A 15458-nucleotide genomic window follows, 5' to 3' on the forward strand; every position below is an offset into this window, starting at 1 on the left:
GGGGCCATGTATCGTGAGATTTTGAGTGAAAACCTCCTTCCATCAGCAAGGGCATTGAAGATAACGTGGCTGGGTCTTTCAGCATGACAATGATCCCAAACACACCGCCCGGGCAACGAAGGAGTGGCTTCGTAAGAAGCATTTCAAGGTCCTGGAGTGGCCTAGCCAGTCTCCAGATCTCAACCCCATAGAAAATCTTTGGAGGGAGTTGAAAGTCCGTGTTGCCCAGCGACAGCCCCAAAACATCACTGCTCTAGAGGAGATCTGCATGGAGGAATGGGCCAAAATACCAGCAACAGTGTGTGATAACCTTGTGAAGACTTACAGAAAACGTTTGACCTGTGTCATTGCCAACAAAGGGTATATAACAAAGTATTGAGAAACTTTTGTTATTGACCAAATACTTATTTTCCACCATAATTTGCAAATAAATAAATTAAGAATCCTACAATGTGATTTTCTGGATTTTTTTTTCTCATTATAGTTGTCATTATTATCTCTGTTATAGTTGACGTGTACCTATGATGAAAATTACAGGCCTCATCTTTTTAAGTGGGAGAACTTGCACAATTGGTGGCTGACTAAATACTTTTTTTCCCCACTGTACTATGAATCACCTTCTCCTTTAATTCTCCTGTAGGACACAAATTCTTAGACATACGGGTATGGTTAACGAACAATTTTCTCATGTGTTCTGCTAGTGTATTCTCTAGTTCTATGTCTGCCTGTTCTGGTCCTGCCAACTGTGGCATTCTGTAAGGTCTTCCAAACACTTTCTCAAAGGGGGATAACCCATCTTTATCTGGGGCTACTCAAAATTTCTTCCCTTCACTCCGTGATAACTCTATAAAATCAATTTCCAATTGCTGGAAGGGGTACTTAGCCGGAGGATACTCACCCTGAGGTGCCCTTTGTCTGCCCTGGTGATTATTTTGAGCACAGATAACACATCTTGAACAAAAGTTTTTATATTTATTTTTATAATTAGTAATCCCATATGCAACAAAGTGTTGTCTAATCTGCTCTACCATCCATCCCTCCCGTTGACACATGGCTCTGCCCGTGTGTCAATATTGCAGCATATCTAAACAGTAATTTCGGGAGAATTGGTAAGCTGTCTTTGACCCATATTCCTTCCTTATTTACTGTGCCTTGCTTCACCCATCTGTGAACTTCCTTAATTGGGGCCCTACTGTAGCTCTCTATAAGTAGATCTCTATCTATCGAAACTTCCTCTTTTGACAGCTGACTGGGACCAGAGAAGTGTTTTAACCCTGCTGCAGTGTGTGCAAACCTGGGCCAAAATCCCTGCTGCAGTGTGTGCAAACCTGGTCAAGACCTACAGGAAATGTATGATCTCTGTAATTGCAAACAAAGGTTTCTGTACCAAATGTTAAGTTCTGCTTTTCTGATGTATTACATTTACATTTTAGTTATTTAGCAGACGCTCTTATCCAGAGCGACTTACAGTTAGTGAATGCATACATGTTTTGTTTTTTTATTCATACTGGCCCCCCGTGGGAAACGAACCCACATCCCTGCCGGCCAAACCCTCCCCTACCTTGGACGACGCTGGACCAATTGTGCGCCGCCCATGGGTCTCCCGGTCGCAGCCGGCTGCGACAGAGCCTGGACTTGAACCAGGATCTCTAGTGGCACAGCTAGCACTGCGATGCAGTGCCTTAGACCACTGCGCCACTCGGGAGTGGAATGTATCAAATACTTATGTCATGCAATAAAATGCAAATTAATTACTTAAAAATCATACAATGTGATTTTCTGGATTTTTGTTTTAGATTCCGTCTCTCACAGTTGAAGTGTACCTATGATAAAAATTACAGACCTCTACATGCTTTGTAAGTAGGAAAACCTGCAAAAATCGGCAGTGTATCAAATTCTTCTTCTTCTCCCCACTGTAGGTAACTGTCCTTTCTAAGTAGGCTACAAATAACACCAAACACATGCCGTAGTTCACCAGCATATATTGAATTTATCTCCATAGTATTAATATCCAATGTAGCGATTGACGTTCCTTAATGGAAACCCTAAATTGTTTTTGTACAACATTATATTAATTATGTCTCACCTATGACGTATGTCTACGTTTGGGTGAGCAAGTTAATACAGTGAGGGAAAAAAAGTATTTGATCCCCTGCTGATTTTGTACATTTGCCCACTGACAAAGAAATGATCAGTCTATAATTTGAATGGTAGGTTTATTTGAAACAGTGAGAGACAGAATAATAACAACAAAAATCCAGAAAAACGCATGTCAAAAATGTTATAAATTGATTTGCATTTTAATGAGGGAAATAAGTATTTGACCCCCTCTCAATCAGAAAGATTTCTGGCTCCCAGGTGTCTTTTATACAGGTAACGAGCTGAGATTAGGAGCACACTCTTAAAGGGAGTGCTCCTAATCTCAGTTTGTTACCTGTATAAAAGACACCTGTCCACAGAAGCAATCAATCAATCAGATTCCAAACTCTCCACCATGGCCAAGACTAAAGAGCTCTCCAAGGATGTCAGGGACAAGATTGTAGACCTACACAAGGCTGGAATGGGCTACAAGACCATCGCCAAGCAGCTTGGTGAGAAGGTGACAACAGTTGGTGCGATTATTCCCAAATGGAAGAAACACAAAAGAACTGTCAATCTCCCTCGGCCTAGGGCTCCATGCAAGATCTCACCTCGTGGAGTTGCAATGATCATGAGAACGGTGAGGAATCAGCCCAGAACTACACGGGAGGTTCTTGTCAATGATCTCAAGGCAGCTGGGACCATAGTCACCAAGAAAACAATTGGTAACACACTACGCCGTGAAGGACTGAAATCCTGCAGCGCCAGCAAGTTCCCCTGCTCAAGAAAGCACATATACAGGGCCGTCTGAAGTTTGCCAATGAACATCTGAATGATTCAGAGGAGAACTGGGTGAAAGTGTTGTAGTCCGATGAGACCAAAATGGAGCTCTTTGGCATCAACTCAACTTGCCGTGTTTGGAGGAGGAGGAATGCTGCCTATGACCCCAAGAACACCATCCCCACCGTCAAACATGGAGGTGGAAACATTATGCTTTGGGGGTGTTTTTCTGCTAAGGGGACAGGACAACTTCACCGCATCAAAGGGACGATGGACGGGGCCATGTACCGTCAAATCTTGGGTGAGAACCTCCTTCCCTCAGCCAGGGCATTGAAAATGGGTCATGGATGGGTATTCCAGCATGACAATGACCCAAAACACATGGCCAAGGCAACAAAGGAGTGGCTCAAGAAGAAGCACATTAAGGTCCTGGAGTGGCCTAGCCAGTCTCCAGACCTTAATTCCATAGAAAATCTGTGGAGGGAGCTGAAGGTTTGAGTTGCCAAACGTCAGCCTCGAAACCTTAATGATTTGGAGAAGATCTGCAAAGAGGAGTGGAACAAAATCCCTCCTGAGATGTGTGCAAACCTGGTGGCCAACTACAAGAAACGTCTGACCTCTGTGATTGCCAACAAGGGTTTTGCCACCAAGTACTAAGTTGTGTTTTGCAGAGGGGTCAAATACTTATTTCCCTCATTTAAATGCAAATCAATTCATTAAACTTTTGACATGCATTTTTCTGGATTTTGTTGTTGTTATTCTGTCTCTCACTGTTCAAATAAACCTACCATTAAAATTATAGACTGATCATGTCTTTGTCAGTGGGCAAACGTACAAAATCAGCAGGGGATCAAATACTTATTTCCCTCACTGTATTTAATTATTATTCCAATTATTATTTTCTGAAGTCTCTAGCCTCTCATTCAACACAAATCCCCATCATCAAATATACTCCCAGCAGAACTGGAAAAAACAACAAAACAGACTGTGATTTCCAGGCACTGTTCCTTTGTTCTGGCCTCACTATCTCTCCGAGAGTTGGCACTCCCTTAAGATCTCTTACTCCTATTTTCTCTCCCAATCTGCTCTTGGTAAACTGCATACTTTTTTAACCTCAATCAGTGTTGCTGTGCCGTTCTCCACCCTATCAAAGTATTTTTAAAGGTCCTGCTTATCTCTGGTCTCATTCCACTGAGGAACGCTATATTTTTAATTGCTGATGGTAGGGCGTATCATTCCCCTGTCTCTGGTCTGGCTCGGTATGCCACTGTTTGCGTTAAACACATCTTTAACTCTCTCTAAGTACTGGCTGACAGTCTCACTATCCTCTTGTTTACACTCATGTGCTTTAGAGAAGTCTGCATGACGATGGTAATGTTCTCTGAGGCTATTACACAATTCAATTATTTTCCCAATATACTCTCCGTGATCGGCCCATGGCAAAAGTGCCCTCTGGGCATCCCCTGAAACCCACTGCCCTCTAACGGCAGCCCAAACCTTAATATTCCTGTTTTGGGGTGGGTCATTCCTTCTACCGCTCTGGCCACGTCCTCTGTGTTCATGGCCTGTCTGCTAAATGGCATATTATTATTATTATTACTGTATACATCTAAGGTTGATGGGGCCCCTTCATTCCCTGCCAATAGATTAGGTAAGGCTATCAGTGGGTACTGGCCCCCTCCTACTCTCTCATCTCCTGACTCATACCTTTACACACCTTGTGCATCTTTTTTACCATGGATTCGAGTTTGTCTGCGTCCAAACGTCCCTCAAAACCATACCTCTCCCTCCACCTGGTCACATAATGGAGATTTCTTCTATCCCTGGACTCCATAAATCTTGTATTCTATTGACAGGCAGTGTTGTACGAAACTCCAAGATATCATTACATGAAAAGCTTATTATTCAAACTTATATACAATTATCATACACACCTCTATCTCATCATTCAAACTTCAGAGTGCGACTCATTTACACCATTATACCACTCTCATTCCACATTCACACAATGTTGTTCTCAAACGCGCTTAATTACTATTTGTATAACCTACAGGAATATTTTATTCTATCAAAGGGCCCAAATTTGGAATGTTAACCTTATCCCAGTTATTATTTTACTGTAGTCAATTTTATTACAATCCTACATTACCTCTAAAGTTTCCAAATATAATGTCCGAAACACACCCTGAAAGATTGACCAAAATACAATGCATTCTGTCATGATCACACCGGTACACGTGACTTGTTCCTCCAACAGGATTTCTCATACCCCTCCTAGTAATGTGAATCTTCCACTCAGTTGGTAAATGTATATCCACATAACATTAATTATTCTCTTTCCTAATGCGAGATTGGGCAAGCCCTTTCTCCACCAGCTTTTAGAAGCTTCAAACGACCTTAAATATAGTCCCTTTCCTTACACTTTCTCCACAAAGAAAAGGCTATTATTTACAGGATTTATTTTTGTTGTCCGATCACCCACACAGATAAGCAGCCACTCGTGCTTAAATGAATCACTGAATGACTCACAGCCGCTCAAGCTAACCATTCACCCGTACGAGATGAGCAGACCTACTCTATCTTAACCTTCTCTTCACACATTACTTTCACTGTATTTCCCCAACCCGGATTATTTGTTGAACGTTACTGTTCTATAATCTACTACAGGTTCTCTGAATACAGGTAGTTTCTTTTGGTAATGGCCTATTACCGTGAATCGTTACGGACCCACCAACTTTAAATTGGCTACAACCTTAAATCGGCTACCTTAAAATGGCTACGCATTGATCAATTTGCTACTTTAAATTATGACGTTACCCTCAGTCAATATTTTAGCAAGTTCTCAAATCAATTTCACCAAGTAATGAATAAAGACTACTGACCTTATCCTTGCAGCCGAGATTCAATGTAGGTTTGGATTCCGTCACCGTCTCTGTCATTAATCAGGTGTCCTCTGGCCTGTTTTAACCCTTAACCCGACGGTTTTCAGAGTTACCTGGAATGACAGAGTCAGGTATTGGATTCCGGCTCAGAAGGACCAAGCTGTTATGTGAATTATTTATCAAACTATTTCAGTGTCTCTGTGCGTCTCCCAAAAGGTTGTAATGCTTTTGGATCAATGAAACGGACAGAGTCCCGGTCTGCATAGTCAGAGATGTTTATTCATTGAGAATTCTGCCATCACAATTTCAGAGTCCATCTTTTATACTCACACGTCATACAAAAATCCATCCCCTCTTTAGGCGGGCTGTAGTTTTCCACTTTAAAACTGCTCTCCTGACCATCAGTTCACACACACACGCATACATACACACACACACACACATGCATTCCTTAGTTATCGCCGTCCTCACAATATCCTGCACCATATTTCATACTCCTTAAAAAGCCTAACAGTTTCTCTCCTCCCTAAATTGGGAGGCCTCTTTATCTTGGTTTCTCAGTTGTCTGTAGACAGTTCTCCTTGTCCTTTGTTGTCTGGCCTAACTCTTATTCACATTGCTAAATAGTAGCTCAATGTCATAGTCTTTACTGGTCCTACACTCACACATTCTAACACATTTCACACAGTTTCAGGGTGTAATAATTAGTCATTAATAATTATTCTATCAGCAGGGGTAGGGGCTAGAGGTTGTTCCTAGACAGGGACCATCTCTCCAGCTATTTTAACATGTGAACATCTTTTTCCTTATCCCTCCCTTGTTCTCTCTCTCCGTCCCAGGTTGGAGGGGCTGATGGATCTCTATTCTCAGGGATATGAAAGGACTTACACTGTCAACAGCAGTATTCTACATGCCATTGAGCCCCATCTTAAGGACTTCCAGCAGCTTCTCCTGAATCCACCCAAGGTAAGGACATACAGTAAGGCCGTATGGCTGTGGCTGATCAATTTACAGTGGTCAGTGGGTACTAAGAAAGAAAGAGAGACACTCAGTCAGTCTACAGTCAATAATTTTTATGAAACATAAATACTTTTTGGGTTAAAATTGTCTAATTCAATTATGTTGGAAGCCAGCAGACTGCAGGAGAATTCCAACCATACTTTAATAAATAAACTTCAGGGGGTTTACAACCATTAACACACATAATTGAAATCAACTTGTTCAACACAGTCTTTCCTGTATGCATTGGACTGTTGAGTAATTTTATTGAACATAGTGTGTGTTTCTATGTGTGTAGAAAAGTGCAATACTGACGACCGTTGGCCTTCTGGAGGAGCCGCTGGGGAACGCCCGCCTTCACGTGGCCCGGCTGGTGGCTGCCCTGCTGCAGACCAGCGCCCCCAGTGTCTGTCAGGAGCTCTGCAAGCTCACCACCATGGACCAGCTACTGGTGTGTCTGCAATGCCGGGTCTCAAACTGCTCATGATCTCTCACTCTTTGGCATTCATTCATTTGTTCACGCTCTGGCACGCGCTTTTCTTTTATTCATTTCCTCTCCTTTCGGTCATTCACACTCACTCACTTTCTTGCTCTCGTTCACTCACCCACCATCGGTCACAACGGTTCTCTCGCTCTTTGCTCTCCACAGGACCTGTTCTTCAAGTACTCATGGAATAACTTCTTGCACTTCCAAGTGGAGCTGTGTGTGGCGTCCATCCTGAACCACTCTGGCCCAGAGGAGCGGCCTGTCCCTGGCCTCCAGAACCACAAGGAGGAGAAGCCCCCAGCAGGCCCAGAGAACCAGGGGGAGGCAGGAGGGGAGGCTGGGGAGCCAGCCAAAGCCAGCGACCCGGTGGAGGAGACCACCCTTCACAACACCCTGGTGGCACATGTAGGTGGCTTGGTAGCTCTGCGTCTGTCTATGTGCAGTAATACCCTTGTCTAAAACATCACATTTTATTTGCTTGCTATGAGCCCTTCCCAAGGATGCAGAGTTTACAACAAAAAAAATAGGAACAAAATAAAATCAATAAATGTGCACAGGTATGCGGTAGATACAGTATGTACATGAAGGCAGGGTAAAGTGACTAGGCATCAGGATAGATTATACTAATAAGAGTAAAATAAAGAACAGCGTAGCAGCAGCATATGATGAGTATAAAAGTGTTTGTGTGGGAGTGTCAATGAAGTGTGTACAGTGGCTTGCAAAGGTATTCACCCCCCTTGGCATTTTTCCAATTTTGTTGCCTTACAACCTGGAATTAAAATTGATTTTTGGGGGGTTTGTATCATTTGATTTACACAACATGCCTACCACTTTGAAGATGCAAAATATTTTTTATTGTGAAACAAACAAGAAATAAGACAAAACAGAACACTTGAGTATGCATAACTATTCACACCCCCCAAGTCAATACTTTGTAGAGCCACCTTTTGCAGCAATTACAGCTGCAAGTCTCTTGTGGTATTATTTTTTTTTTGTGTGTGTCATTTAGCAGATGCTCTTATCCAGAGCGACTTACAGTTAGTGAGTGCATACATCATTTTTTTATTTTTCATACTGGCCCCCCGTGGGTATGTCTCTATAAGCTTGGCACATCTAGCCACTGGGATTTTTGCCCATTCTTCAAGGCAAAACTGCTCCAGCTCCTTCAAGTTGGATGGGTTCTGCTGGTGTACAGCAATCTTTAAGTCATACCACAGCTTCTCAATTGGATTGAGGTCTGGGCTTTGACTAGGCCATTCCAAGACATTTAAATGTTTCCCCTTAAACCACACAAGTATTGCTTTAGCAGTAAGCTTAGGGTCATTGTCCTGCTGGAAGGTGAACCTCCATCCCAGTCTCAAATCTCTGGAAGACTGAAACAGGTTTCCCTCAAGAATTTCCCTGTATTTAGCGCCATCTATCATTCCTTCAATTCTGACCAGTTTCCCAGTCCCTGCCGATGAAAAACATCCCCACAGCATGATGCTGCCACCACCATGCTTCACTGTGGGGATGGTGTTCCCGGGGTGATGAGAGGTGTTGGGTTTGCGCCAGACATAGCATTTTCCTTGATGGCCAAAAAGCTAAATTTTAGTCTCTCACATGGTTTTTGGCAAACACCAAACGTGTTTGCTTATTTTTTTCTTTAAGCAATGGCTTTTTTCTGGCCACTCTTCCGTAAAGCCCAGCTCTGTGGAGTGTATGGCTTAAAGTGGTCCTATGGACAGATACTCCAATCTCCGCTGTGGAGCTTTGCAGCTCCTTCAGGGTTATCTTTGGTCTCTTTGTTGCCTCTCTGATTAATGCCCTCCTTGCCTGGTCCATGAGTTTTAGTGGGCGGCCCTCTCTTGGCAGGTTTGTTGTGGTGCCACATTCTTTCCATTTTTAAAATAATGGATTTAATGGTGCTCCGTGGGATGTTCAAAGTTTCTGATATTTTTTTATAACCCAACCCTGATCTGTACTTCTCCACAACTTTGTCCCTGACCTGTTTGGAGAGCTCCTTGGTCTTCATGGTGCCGCTTGCTTGGTGGTGCCCCTTGCTTAGTGGTGTTGCAGACTCTGGGGCCTTTCAGAACAGGTGAGATCATGTGACACTTAGATTGCACACATGTGGACTTTATTTAACTATGTGACTTCTGAAGGTAGTTAGTTGCACCAGATCTTATTTAGGGGCTTCATAGCAAAGAGGGTGAATACATATGCACGCACCACTTTTACGTTATTTATTTTTTAGAATTTTTTGAAACAAGTAATTTTTTTCATTTCACTTCACCAATTTGGACTATGTACATTACATGAAATCCAAATAAAAATCAATTTAAATTACAGATTGTGGTGCAACAAAATAGGAAAAACGCCAAGGGGGATTAATATTTTTGCAAGGCACAGTATATATAGTCTAGTGCAGGGGTATTCAGCTCTTACCCTACGAAGTCTGGAGCCTGCTGGTCTTCTGTTCTACCTGATTAATTGCACCTACCTAGTGTCCCAGGTCTAAATCAGTCCCTGATTAGAGGGGAACAATGAAAAAAACGCAGTGGAACTGGCTTCCAGGTCCACCGTTGCGTTTGAGGGGTCTAGTGAGTGTGCGTAGAGTCAGTGCAGATAGTTTGGGTACCATTAATTGACTATTTAGCAGTCTTATGGCTTGGGGGTAGAAGCCGTCTCGGAGCCTGTTGGTCCGACAGCGTTATACATTATAAAGTTGTGTTTTGATGTTGTCTCTGAATCTGTATTATTTTGTTCTTCCTCCTCAGCTCTTCCAGCAGTGTCGGTTGGTACAGAGGATCCTGGACGCCTGGGAGGAGAACGATCAAATACAGTAAGACAAAATGTCAGACACGCAAATCTGTGGAACTGCCTTTGGTATTGTTTCACTACAATGCTGGAATCTAACACATGATAGTACTGTCTGTTAGATGTCATTAACCTGTGTGTGGTTTTGTCTCTCAGGGCGGAGGGCGGCGCTAGGAGAGGTAACATGGGTCACCTGACCAGGATGGCCAACATGGTGGTACAGAACCTAGAGAAAGGACCAGTCCAGTCCCAGATCAGTGACCTCATCAAAGGTATGTGTTTTTTGATGAGCTGCCAGATTGCATACCTTCCTATTCTTTTATAAATACAGAAGTAGGAAAGAATGTTCAACTGCTATTGCCAGTTACTGTGCCTGGGTGAGTACTCAGAACTGGTCTGGTCTGTGATATTGCAGAGTTGCCAGAGGACTGCAGAGGACGCTGGGAGAGCTTTGTGGATGAGACCCTGAGAGAGACCAACAGGAGAAACACAGTTGAACTGGTGAGAACTGGTATCAACCAATGGTTGGGATGATGGGTTGCTTTTTACACGTCCCGCCGCCTCATTATTGGTGTTGATTGGCAGTGTCCAGGTCCAGTAACTGTGTTTCTCTCCAACACACAAATAGACACATTTTTCTTGCTCAAGCATTCCCTGCTACACATTCTGTCTGTCATTTCCTCACGCTCTAATTCTGTCTGTCCCAGGTGAGCACCCATAACCTACACTCCTCCAGTGAGGACGATGATATGGAGAGTCCCTTCCCCAACGATCTGTCACTCCAACAGGTAGGAAGCCAAAGCACCATGGCAACACATTTGTCTGCCCATGAGGAAAGAGAATGATTTATGAAAGGACTCATTTCATGTTTTCCCCCCCAGGCTTTCTCAGACTATCAGACCCAGCAGATGACTGCCAACTTTGTGGATCAGTTTGGGTTCAACGATGAGGAGTTCAGTGAGCATGATGAAAACATCAAGTGAGTTTAGTCGTCCGTTCCACTATTCCTTCTCCAATAACTAGAAGTCAGCTTTGAAACAGACTGTACAGCAGTTTGCTATGACAGACCTCAGGGGGCTAACAGCTGCTGTTTGCATTAAATGCTACTTTGTTTCCTTCCTTTCCTAAGTGCCACATTTGACCGGATTGCAGAAATAAACTTCAATCTAGATGCTGATGATAATAGTGTAAGTTGTTGTATTGTGTTCCGTAATGTCTACCAGCTTCATTGTGCGTGTAGTGAAAGTTTTACATGTTTCCCTCTCCCTGTGTGTGAATACAGGCCAACGCTACTGCCTTTGAGGCCTGCTGTAAAGAGAGGATACGTCAGTTTGACGATGCTGAAGAGGAGGAGGACATTTGGGAGGAGAAGGAGATTAACTATGCAACACAAGTGAAATCCAGAACAAGGTTGGTAAAAATTCAAGATCCAAAAACAAAGTAGGGGATGTTATGCCAATGTGCAGCTCTCTCCTCGATCTCACTCTCTCACTCCTTCTTTTTTTCCCCAACTCTCGCTCTTCAAACCTCTCTTCTCTTTCTCTCCATGTGTCAGGTTTGGGGTGTCCCACACCTCAGAGAGCAGCTCCAGGAGTAGTCTGGAGAACGGGGGTCGGGAGCGGGACCGCGGGTCGGGCTCAGACGAGGACGACGACTCCAGACAGAGCGCCCCAGACACAGGCAGCCTGCAGGAGAGCAAGGACAACACACCCAGTACGCCTGGCAATCAATCAGCTACTTGTAAACTATGCTTATTACCCATAGTTACTCAATCAATTAGACAGAAATCATGAATGGTCTCCACTTTGCGAAAACCATTATTGTAGACTTTTTTTTCTCCTCTTACCATGTTATCATGTGAAGGTCAAAGCTGGACAGCGAGTTTCGGGGACGCTGGGGGTAACTCATCCTCTCCGGGTCCTGCAGGCTGGGATTCCCCAGGGGGGAGTGGAGGAGACAAACAGGTGGCAGGTTGGGCCAACTTCACAGAGTTCCAACCTTTCAGCAGGTGGGGACCAAACACTCTCCATACAATTCTATATAAATTTGATTTGATGTTAGTGTCTGGGATATCGTAACTTGTCAATTTATCAAACATTTTTAGGAAGCCCTTTTTAAATCACCAACATAAGACGTTGTTGTTTATGTCATTGTGTGACATGCCTAGTGGTGTGTTGTCAGTGCTCTGTACCTGAAGCTAACCTCCTCTCCCTGCAGCCCAGAGGCTGGCCCCAGATGCAGCTCTCCCGTAGGCAACAGTGACGCAGACAAACAAGTCAAACAGGGTCCGGACAAGAGTGGTGAGTGTGGGATGATGGGAGGTTTCAGCCAACTGACATTTGGCTTAGCTCCCCCTTGTGGAGACAGTCACTATTGCATTGAGACCAGTAAAACCTTGTTTTTCAAGGCTTTCATTACCTAACGCACAAGCCAAAGCAATAAAGTGATTGTGTGTGTCCAGGTGCGAGCCCCTCTCCCGGTGGTGAGTGGCCGGTGGGTGAGGGTAGGAAGGCTCCCCTCGTAGCCTCAGATAGCAGCTCCTCCGGGGGCTCCGACAGCGAGGAGGACGACAAGACTGCCGCCGCCGCCAAGGCAACCACCAGCAAGAAAGCAGAGGTCAAAAGGTTGGGAAACTAGAACCTGTTGGTTTAACATGAGTTAGACGCCTCATCCTCACGTTCAGTCAATGCTAAATCACTCTGAAGAAGTCCACTCAAGCCTTAGTACCCATGTAAATAAACATCTATATTTGAAACATAACTACCACATTGAAGTAATTATATACTGGACTTGAACTGAAATGACTGGATTCAGAGTTTGGAAATCCAGGGAGCTTCCCATGAACTATGAATGTGCTTTACTAAAGAAAAATCACTAGTATTTTAAATAAGAGTTGGAGTGGTGAAGCTAAATATGTGAAAAATACAGTTTATATAAATTAAACAGGTCAATTCAATTCTTCACATGTTTATTTTCTACGCACACTTTTGTTGAAGACTGACTAACATGCAAAAAAAAAAATCTCTGTGCTACAGTGAGGAGAATCCCATCCCTCTGGAAAAACTGTCCCTCACAGACGCCCCCAAGTCCCACCCAAAGGCACAGCTTGCAGCAGACACACCGCCAACCTCGGCCCCCACCCCTCAGACAGACAAGTAGGTGCAAGCTTGTGTGTGTACAAGTAATGCAAATAATGCATGCTTGCACGTATACAACACACATACACATGTAGAGATCCCAGGCAGATCAGGGCAAAAAAATATTCTAGCAACCCAGTTTCCTTTTCTAAACAGCCAGAGCCAAGACATGCATCTGGACGTTGAACAATAGCAGTGCTCTTTGCCAGTGTTGTGAGCCTGTAGAAATATTTACTGTGAACTCTTATTCTGCCAGAGAACGAGAGGTGGTCTGCAATGTAGGATTATAATAATGTTATCACCCTCCTCTCACTTTGTCTCCGTCTTCTATCTTCTGCCTCACTTCCTTAAATCGCGTCTCTCTACCCCCTCTTCTTCTCCTTCTACCACCCTCCAGAGAGAATCCACCCCAGGCCCAGTACCCAGAGATGCCAGCAGTCAACGGGCCTGTCTGAGGGGCAGACAGACAGAGCCCTAAACCCCAGACTGGTGTGACAGACTGTGCCATTTCCAGGGAGACCACCCTCCTCCCCAAATAACCTCACTGCAACCTACAGTGTTTTAATGAATCACGCTGCCATGTTATTGGAACTGGACACTGCCAATCAACACCAATAATGAGGAGGCGGGACGTGTAAAAGCAACCAATCATCCCAACCAACAGGCAGAACAGTGTAGAGGAAATTGTCTTCAAAGCCTTTTCTGATGTTGCACATAAGTACGTGTGGTTTTAATGTAGCAGTGATCTCTTTTAAACAACCGAAATCTGAGAGGAGTATAAAGTTTTTTTCTGAAGGATTTGTTCTCTTACTCTTTTCACAAACAGTTGGACCTAAGTGGTAGGGAGTGGATAGCACAGGTTAACTAAACGAAATGATGCCTCAACAATAAATACCTTTCTGAAATATTTTTTTCCCTTGAGAGCTTAAAAGAAGGCACTTATGCAGTCATTTTTACTGTACATTCTAGCACAACGTTAAGTGTACTACCCTCATCTCTTTATTCTTGTACCGCACCAGTTCTCTGAATGTTTTTTAAAGTGTCCATCAAGGAAAAGGGGTGGGTCGAGGAACACAGTTCTATAGTATTAGTCTTCTGCTCATGTGCAATAATGACAATTAGCCATTTTATTTAAAAAATGACTTAAACCTTTTTTTTTTTATCTACTTTTAGTGTTGTCAAGAGGAAGACTCATTCGGTATAGTTATATGGGCCAACTAATTTAGATATAAACTGAACTCAAGGTTTTGATCTGTCTTATGTTATTGCATGTATAACTGGTTCTCTGTTGACCTAGCTAGTGAGCTGAGACCTGATTGTATTTGACTTTAAGTTATTGTTATCCCCCTTAAAATCAACCAAACATGATCTACCTATATTCAAATATTTACATTTAAAGTCATTTTACAAGCAATCTTGAGATTACCACGTGTCAATGTTCCGTTTTTCCTCAACACTTATAGGGAAGGAGTTGCCTTTGCAACAGATAGGGTTGAAGCTGTCCTCTTGCGAAACACGATTTGAGAGGGTCTACGTTGGGTTCTGCTAAATACATGATCTCTCTAGTGCAGTGGTACTAGGAACCCTGGGGGTACTTGGCCTATCAACAGGGGGTCCTTGAGAAGCCTCATGACACCATAGGCCTACTGGTAAAATTCACGAGGGGGTACTCCGGGCAGAGCAAAATTCAGTAGGTGGTACAGCAACTGGAAAAGGTTAGGAACAGTTGCACTAGTGTACTTAATCATTTGACACCTAGCTAGTTCTATGACTGTTGTTTTTTATGTTTTTAAATTAGACAATTAAAGTGTGTGGTTGTCCACATGAATAGCAAAGTACTTAAATGCATCCTTCCATTCTTGGAGATTTCACTGATCCAACAGAATTGGATGGATGACAACCATAGAGCTTTCACCCATCCAATTATGTATGATCACCTTCAGGCATAGAGGAAGGGCAGGATGCATTGGTGTTTCCCCCAGCACCCTCCTTTTAGGACTGTTACCAGAATGGAGGTGAGTGTCTTGATGCCAACTTAACTTGTTTCAGTCTAAATATATAAAGAGTGAGTGTAAAACAGATGATTAGTGTTTTAACAGGTTAATTAATGCCATAGCTTTTGTGTTTTAACAGGTTAATGCCATAGCTTTGGCTTGTGATTCATCTTCCTCAACTCACTTGTGAAAGCATCAGCTTTCCTCACACACTGTCATCTCCATCACTTTACATTTTGTGAATAGTATGTCACCGACAGTTCTTGCCTTGGTTACGTTTAGGGTTGAACAGTGAAAAGAG

General features: G+C 43.4%; 1 protein-coding gene across 3 annotated transcripts in view; it reads left to right on the forward strand.

Annotated features, from left to right (window-relative positions):
• The window catches only part of LOC121548656 (serine/threonine-protein phosphatase 6 regulatory subunit 2-like), a 28812-nt gene extending 14224 nt beyond the window's left edge, over nt 1-14588 (forward strand). Inside the window, exons 8-24 of one of the 3 annotated variants that reach the window (XM_041860177.2) lie at nt 6581-6707; nt 7039-7191; nt 7390-7632; nt 9275-9307; nt 9987-10051; nt 10183-10298; nt 10442-10527; nt 10734-10814; nt 10908-11005; nt 11156-11213; nt 11309-11436; nt 11582-11766; nt 11890-12034; nt 12244-12326; nt 12488-12650; nt 13062-13181; nt 13561-14588. In XM_041860177.2, the coding sequence (XP_041716111.2) occupies nt 6581-6707; nt 7039-7191; nt 7390-7632; nt 9275-9307; nt 9987-10051; nt 10183-10298; nt 10442-10527; nt 10734-10814; nt 10908-11005; nt 11156-11213; nt 11309-11436; nt 11582-11766; nt 11890-12034; nt 12244-12326; nt 12488-12650; nt 13062-13181; nt 13561-13618 (1942 nt within the window). In that variant the 3' untranslated portion in view covers nt 13619-14588. The remainder of the gene's footprint in view (nt 1-6580; nt 6708-7038; nt 7192-7389; nt 7633-9274; nt 9308-9986; nt 10052-10182; nt 10299-10441; nt 10528-10733; nt 10815-10907; nt 11006-11155; nt 11214-11308; nt 11437-11581; nt 11767-11889; nt 12035-12243; nt 12327-12487; nt 12651-13061; nt 13182-13560) is intronic. The other 2 variants (XM_041860182.2, XM_041860190.2) reach the window with 2 other exon arrangements.
• The last annotated feature ends 870 nt before the right edge of the window (nt 14589-15458 follow it).

Source organism: Coregonus clupeaformis, unplaced genomic scaffold (assembly GCF_020615455.1).
Source record: "Coregonus clupeaformis isolate EN_2021a unplaced genomic scaffold, ASM2061545v1 scaf0124, whole genome shotgun sequence".
NCBI lineage: Eukaryota > Metazoa > Chordata > Actinopteri > Salmoniformes > Salmonidae > Coregonus > Coregonus clupeaformis.